The 7,418-nt window shown below is 37.6% G+C and overlaps 1 protein-coding gene across 1 annotated transcript in view; it reads right to left on the bottom strand.

Moving 5' to 3' along the window:
* Window positions 1-334: 334 nt before the first annotated feature.
* LOC107701493 (serine/threonine-protein phosphatase 2A 56 kDa regulatory subunit epsilon isoform-like) overlaps window positions 335-7,418 on the bottom strand; it is a 22,514-nt gene continuing 15,430 nt past the window's right edge. The window contains exons 3-14 of the mRNA XM_016503510.1: window positions 5,744-5,940; window positions 5,525-5,626; window positions 5,230-5,322; window positions 4,800-4,930; window positions 4,648-4,707; window positions 4,313-4,421; window positions 4,098-4,151; window positions 3,939-3,989; window positions 3,587-3,706; window positions 1,490-1,617; window positions 825-926; window positions 335-740 (exon numbers count right to left, since the gene is read on the bottom strand). Of these exons, the coding sequence (XP_016358996.1) occupies window positions 638-740; window positions 825-926; window positions 1,490-1,617; window positions 3,587-3,706; window positions 3,939-3,989; window positions 4,098-4,151; window positions 4,313-4,421; window positions 4,648-4,707; window positions 4,800-4,930; window positions 5,230-5,322; window positions 5,525-5,626; window positions 5,744-5,940 (1,250 nt within the window). The 3' untranslated portion in view covers window positions 335-637. The remainder of the gene's footprint in view (window positions 741-824; window positions 927-1,489; window positions 1,618-3,586; window positions 3,707-3,938; window positions 3,990-4,097; window positions 4,152-4,312; window positions 4,422-4,647; window positions 4,708-4,799; window positions 4,931-5,229; window positions 5,323-5,524; window positions 5,627-5,743; window positions 5,941-7,418) is intronic.

The following is a 7,418-nucleotide window of genomic DNA, read 5'->3' as shown; positions in this document are numbered from 1 at the left end:
AAAGGTCCTCAGAGAGGTTTGTCCTCTTTATTGAGCGAAGTATACCACCGTAGCCAACTGCGGCCCATCTCGCAGCTTAAGTTATGGACACCTGTCCATACTTTACAGTAAGGTACCGGGCCGATCATCCTGTAAAAGAAAAAAATACACACCACAGAGAGGATGTTTAATGTTTTTTTTTCTCCAGTAAAAAAAAAGATATGTGGTGGTGATGGGATCCTCGCATAAGACATCTTTAATCGCAGGGTGAGCGCAGTTCCCTAAGTCTCAAAGCACTTCCTTGAGAACAATATAATGACATGGAGACGCTGAACAATTTCTGAACTGAAAATGTTTTTTTTTTTAAATATATCCTTTGACCACAGTTGATTATCATTTTACCATTTTTTTTACACCGAGGAGTGCATATTAAGTCTCTTCAAATTTTCAGTTTTTTTTCCTTCTTCCTTTCAGTGTAGTCGTATGATACAGGAAAGAGGGAGAGGATTATTTACAGTGCTGTTGAAAGGGAGGAAATGAACGAGGGAGTGTGCAGTAAAGTACGCAGCATGAGAAGCAAATAGGGGGACTGGGTCCCTGTGGCAGAGTAGAAAGGGATTGGTTGGGGCCACACAGAAGGGCAGACACGAGGTCCGTGTTAGGTGGGAATGACGCCATCGCTGTTCTGGACGCCTCGTCTGAGCTCCAGCTCCTCCAGCTTCCTCCATAGGTCCTCTCGCTCCTTGTCCTTCTTCCTTTCCCTAAACCAATAAAATAGAAGTTATCTGAGCCGCTTTGTAAACTGCAGGAGTTCACAACAATACCGTTAATTGTCTGTTTCTAACCTTTGCCTGTCTGATTTGTAATTGGCGGCAAGTTCGTCAAACAAGGCGCTGTTCATCTCCATGAATGCTTTGAGCACATTGTAGATCAAAGCTGATATCGCCCTGATGGTGGAGAAAAGCAGACATGATGAACATCAAACCACTTCGTCAAAAGTGCAGGAATGCGCGCAAAGAAACAACAATACCATTTACAAGTATATCAATCTTGTTAATGTTCAGACCTTCTGATCAAATCACATGTTTGGACTTTTTTTTTTAAAGAAATTAATTTTATTCAGCAAGGCTATATTCAATTTTTCAAAAATGACATTAAAGACACTTATAATGTCACAAAAGATTTCCATTTCAAATAAATGCCTTTCCTTTGAACTTTCTATTCAAAGTATCCTGAAAAAAAGAGCAACATACAAACAACATTGATTTTCAACATTGATAATGTTTTTACTTTTGTGTGTGTGCATGTTGTTTTCATGAATTGTATGTGTATAATGATATGTATATCTGCATGTGCTACAGGAGATTGAGGTTAATAATAATAATAATAATAATGTTTATTGAGCAGCAAATCAGCATATTAGAATGATCTCTGAAGGATCAGGTGACACTAAAGACTTTTTTTTTAATGAAAAGAAAAAATAATACATATAAATAAATATGAAACTTACGGGTTCCAGTGCTCTTTGGAAATCCTGTAGAGACTGGCAAACATGATAGGCAGGATTACACTAGAGTTCTCCTCAATCAGACTCATGATATACTCATTATTCCAGTAGTACAAAGCTCGTTCTGCCACCTGAAACAATATACAACCTCCATTTAAAACATTTAAAATATTTTAATGTCAGTAGTGTTCTGCACAGGAATTTTAGACTGCAGAACCTGAAGCTTTCACTTGCACACTTAATAGTGAAAGCAGAGTCGATGTTGCTGGAGCAAATTTTTTTCCTCGTTTTTTATTTAATAGATCTTATGCCCAGAATTTTGTGATATTAATGATCAAACATGCTTACTGATCTTTACAGAGAACTGGTAATTAGAAGTAGACTGATAGTGGATTTTACCGATAGCAAGGTTTGACCACAGTGGCCGATAACCGATAATCAACCGATAGATTTTTTTAAGATACTGAATGAAAAATATAATAGTGCTGAACTTTACTACAAAAATTAATTAATTAATTAATTAATAGCAGTACTGAACAATAGTTTTTAAATAGAATAAAAATATTTATATTAAATATGAATTATACATTGATCATTAATGTTAGTTCATAGTTCATTAACTAAAGTTAACAGATACAACTTTAATATTTAAAAATGAGTAAATGTTGAAATTAACACTCTGACAATGAACAATACTTCTACAGCTTACCATTTCATAAAAATATAAACAGACATACTTAAAGATGGCCATCTTAAAATATCTATGCAACGGCCATTGAAATTACATGCATATGTATATTGTCTGTATACTCTCACACTTTATTTGCTTCTATTTTAGAAAACTTAATCATTATCTAATCAAAATAACTAAACATGGCATTCATGCACCGGACAAAAAGCGCAGCACTGCGTCTCGTCTAGAACAACTCACAGGCATCACACACCAGACAAGTCGCGTTCAATTCAAGCAGTGATCTAAACCAGTTTATTCAATCACCCAACAGGCAAAATGTCAGGAATTAACAAAGTGGTGTAGATGAGTTTGAAGTTCGGTGTTTGAAAAAATTTAGCAAAACGGAAAGAGAAAGCGTGACAAACGTTTCACTGAAAAATGCACAATACACAATCTTCCAGCCTAGGGTGATATCATTGTGCACAGTTACAATGATTTGGGACAAATATAATGTAATTTAATGGAAAACTATGTGAGTGGAGCTCTGTGGCATGGCAGGATTTCTGTTGGCTGCATGAACAATGTGCTTTCTCACATCACTAACTTTAAATATGGACATAAGCTAATGCAAATAGATGGTAACAAACGTGACATTAAACATTTGGATTGAACTTGCGTTTGTTTGGTCACATTGTTTAAGATACTGCTAATGTTAGCATCCTTTCAGCCATAACTACGGTGGCCCAGTAGTGCACAACACAACGCAATTAAAATGTGTTGTGAGCTTATGTTTGCTTTTTGAATTGTGTTGTGTTGTGAGCTTATGTTTGCTTTTTTAATTGCGCTGTGTTGTGCACTACTGGGCCACCATACATAACAGCATAATACTGTTGTTTTTTTCTTTACTGATGCAGCATCAAGTCAACAAATTAATTACTTTATAATGATATGAAAATATGTACTGTAGTTAACTGTATATGTACGGTTTTGTTGTCGATGCTTTAAATCGTCATCTGAAGTGTCGCGCTCTGTGCAGCGCGCAGCCTCACGCATCAAAACAAACAGCACGAGGCATCAGTGATTCCGCCTCCACAGGCCACTCTCGTACTGTATAATGACAACGGACTTTCTCAGCTGCTCCAGCAATGGACGCAACCCGGTAAAAACTATCGGTATGGATTTTTGCCGATAGTTCTAGCAATCAACTATCGGTGCAGATTAATCGGCAAAACCGATATATCGGTCGACCACTACTGGTAATGTGAGCAAATATGGAGCATGGTTTCTCTCACTAGTGAATAGAAAATTGACAACCTGTGACGCTGTAATGATGGGAAATTGTTTTCGAAAATATTCATATTTAAGTTACTAGCTATTACAAGATATTACAAGGTTTGTAAGGAGGATTTAGGGTGTGGTGTGTTTACCTGAAAATGGGGGCTGGACACACATCTAGCAATCTGTTTAAAGAGCAGTTCTTGGATCTTAACAAACTGAGTGGGCTCAATCACATCTAGAATCTCCTCCAACTCTCCAAGAAACATAACCTACAAAAGAAAACAATGTAGTCAAGGTTAAAAAAAAACATTTAGGAAAAGCATGTTAAGCAATTCTCTTGAAAAAAAAAATCAGAATTTAGTTGAAGAAATCACTTGCTAAGATGCATTGTTTTGGTAGAAGTTGCAACAATTAAAGAGTTTCCTTCTGAGAGCAAATCACAAAAAAATGGACAATGGATTAACAACTTGCAGGTATAATTCCATAAAATGAAGGCATTACCTCTTTTTGACTGCATGTTTTTGGCCAAAACTTCAACAAGCCTCTGATCACCTACAAAAAAAAAAAAAAGCCAACTAGTGAAAATCCTTTAGAAACCAGCTGAAACGAGATGAAACTTGATGAAGAATGAGGAAGATAATGGTGACAAGGAACACTTACAGGTTCTGTTAACGTGGGATCTTTCTCTAGGAACTGTACAATACAATAGGCCAGCTACAAGAGATGACTTCAGATTAACAAATGCATTTCAAATGTTTAGATTCATAAACTGTCATAAACGAGCATGGAAACATGAATCTGTTTCTTCTGCCCCTGAAATGCAGACAGGCAAGCACAGACATGTGTAGATGTAACAAACAGCTGAGTGTCTGTACCTGGGCATGGAAGAGAGACAAGCTCCTCACTGTGTGCAGAGGCAGCAGCACTTTAACCAGGAATTGTTTGTGCTCAGCTTTGAGAGGAAGCGCAAAACCATTGATGATGCTGTAAAACCAGAGACGTGTGAGACTTCACTTCTGTTCTGATATTGATAATATACAGTAGACTCAGACTTCTGGATGCCTCAGGACTGAAGACAGGGTGGAGTAAAATAAAACAGGAATGTGACCTCTGTGGGTCACCCTTCATGTCTTTCCAAACTTTCTATTTCTTGGTTTAAATTTCTCCATATCACTGCCAACCAAAGAATGGGTCCTAAAATATGACATACCTTCCCAAAATCTCCAGCAGTTCAGCTACACCATTGAAGTGCTCGGTCTCATATACAAAACTGTCAGAGCAGGAGAGGAAAAAGAGCTATATCAGCACCCCTTAATATTTAATTTTGTATATACACAGCTAAAACACTTGACAGTTACTTACCAAAGAAAAATGTTGTTGATCTGTTTGCGGATGAAGGCCCTGAGGCCAAGGAACTTGCCATAGATTCTGTGCAGAACTGTCTTCAGGCAGTCCCTCTCCCGTGGGTCCTCGCTATCAAACAGCTCCAAGAGCTAGAAATTCAGAAGAGGAGTTTTATTAACTATATGAGCAATGTGTACCGCTTTATTACCTTTCTTATTACATAGCTACTAAAACAAAAAAAAAATAAAAAACACTGTAGGGAACTGGTAATCATTGACAAACTCAAATGTACAGTTTAGTGGTAATTATGCAAAAAATATTTGACAGCAAAATGCCACAACTGAAGTATTCAGACAACTATATCTGTACTGTTTTACTGGCAATACTGGCTTCATTTGATTCATGCTAGGATGAGAAGTCAAAGAACATTTCACAGACAATCACTCACCTGTAATACAAATTTCTGGTCAATGTATTTTTTGGCAACGCTGGGCTGAAATTCCTGACTTTCCAAGAAGCGAATGAAGAACTCATAAACGAGCTTAAGCGGAAAAAGAAGGGAGATATCAGAAAACTTGTCCTTGAAATGAAACCTTGCAATTATCTCAACTATAAGACTTTTTAAAGCCCATATTGTTTGATTTTTTAACATGTTTGATTGACCTTTGTCTGTTTTTACATGCATTAAATTTTAAAATGCTGATTCATTCTTATTTAATTTGATGCTGACAATGGCTCTCTACCTGTAAGTGTGGCCATGAGGCCTCCAGCGTGGGCTCGTCCTCCTCTGGGTCAAACTCATTACTGTCACTAGGCGGAAGAGTCCGAAAAATATTGCAGGACACCTGTGAGAAATGAAAAGAGGCAACACTTGAGGTTTCTCTTAATTATATAGGCATATAAACTAGACAATCACAGAAAACTTCCAATCACAGTGCGCGCTACTAATCTTTAAATCTCACCATTTTGACCACCTCGGGGTAGGTCTGCTCAGTCAGGTAGCCCCGGCTGAGGGTGACGTAGTCCACCAGCTCATTAAGGGAAGAGCGTTTATACTCTTTCATTTTGAGGTCAGACAGTGTTTCCATGAAGTCAAACAGAGTACAGCACTGCTGCAGTTTCTTGAGGAATAGCTCTGGTTGTTCCTGTGCAGAAACATCTAGACAGACAGAAAGAAAGAGTTAATGCAAAACAATACAGGAGTACTAAAATTCTACAAATGGTTTACATCAACCTCTTTGACTTTTCTACTGTAATCTGTCGCATGTTTCAGGGGTGTTGGTAGGAAGCCTAAAGTACTTCACATATTAGCTTGGAGGTTCATCTGGCATTTGACATCAAAATATTACAGCTTATAGGGGCTTGAGTTTGAAAAGCCATTCAAGACACAGTAATATATGTGTCTTATTACTAGTAATGTGTCTAGTAATGTGGCTTAATAGTATTTAAACACTTTACACAGACAGCATATGCACAAAGCAAAATTTTAAAGAAGTTTGTTAGGTTTTAAATGATAAAACAATAGATATACTGTTCATAAATGTATTTCGATACAGTGGATGTCAAACATTAGTCTAACATGTAACATGTTCATGATTAATGTGATGAAATACACTTTAGGAGAACTGGCTTTTTTTTTTAATTAAAACATTTAAAGTTTTTTTTTTTTTTTATAAATTGCTGGATTAAAGTATTAAAGATGCATTAAATTTATCAAAAGTAATAAAAGTCGTGGCCTAAAGGTTAGAGAGTCGGACTCGTAACCCAAAGGTTGCGGGTTCAAGTCTCGTACCGGCAGGGATTGTAGGTGGGGGGAGTGAATGTACAGCGCTCTCTTCCACCTTCAATACCACGACTGAGGTGCCCTTGAGCAAGGCACCGAACCCCCAACTGCTCCCCGGGCGCCGCAGCAAAAAATGGCTGCCCACTGCTCCGGGTGTGTGTTCACGGTATGTGTGTTCACTGCTGTGTGTGTGCACTTTGGATGGGATAAATGCAGAGCACTAATTCCGAGTATGGGTCGGAATTATTGGCCACATGTCACGTCACTTCACTTTATTTAAAGAATCCTGATAAAATGCATCACAGTTTTCACAAAAATATTAAGCAACACAACTTTTCAAAATTGGTAATAAGAAATGTTTCTCAAGCACCAAATCAGCTATTAGAATAATTTCTAAAGGATCACGTGGCACTGAAGACTAGAGTAATAATGCTGAAAAATAATTGTGTCACAGGAATTTTAAATAAATGTTAATAATATTTCACAATATTACTGTTTATACTGTGGTTATCTTCAAATAAATACAGCCTTGTTGAGCATAAGAGACATAAAAAGACTTAAATCTGACTTTTCCAGGTTTTAAGTGCTATAATCAGGTCCCTGGTGCATCTACCAACTAGGCTTGCCGCGATAGACGGTGTGGACGGTGATACCGGTGTTAAGCCGCAACACCGGTTCCGTCACTTGCCCACCACGTCACCGACCCCCACCGTCGTTTTGATTTTTTTATCGAAATAAAAATCATTTAGTTCAGTAAAAGAACACACTACAATTAAAAACTGAACACGGCTGCTCAATGCAGCGTGCCGAACGACAGTCGCATCACAGATCAGATTTAATTTCTCCAGTGAGGA

Source organism: Sinocyclocheilus anshuiensis, unplaced genomic scaffold (assembly GCF_001515605.1).
Source record: "Sinocyclocheilus anshuiensis isolate Anshui unplaced genomic scaffold, SAMN03320099.WGS_v1.1 scaffold1051, whole genome shotgun sequence".
NCBI classification, from domain to species: Eukaryota; Metazoa; Chordata; class Actinopteri; order Cypriniformes; family Cyprinidae; genus Sinocyclocheilus; species Sinocyclocheilus anshuiensis.
This window is presented reverse-complemented; position numbering and strand designations above follow the sequence as displayed.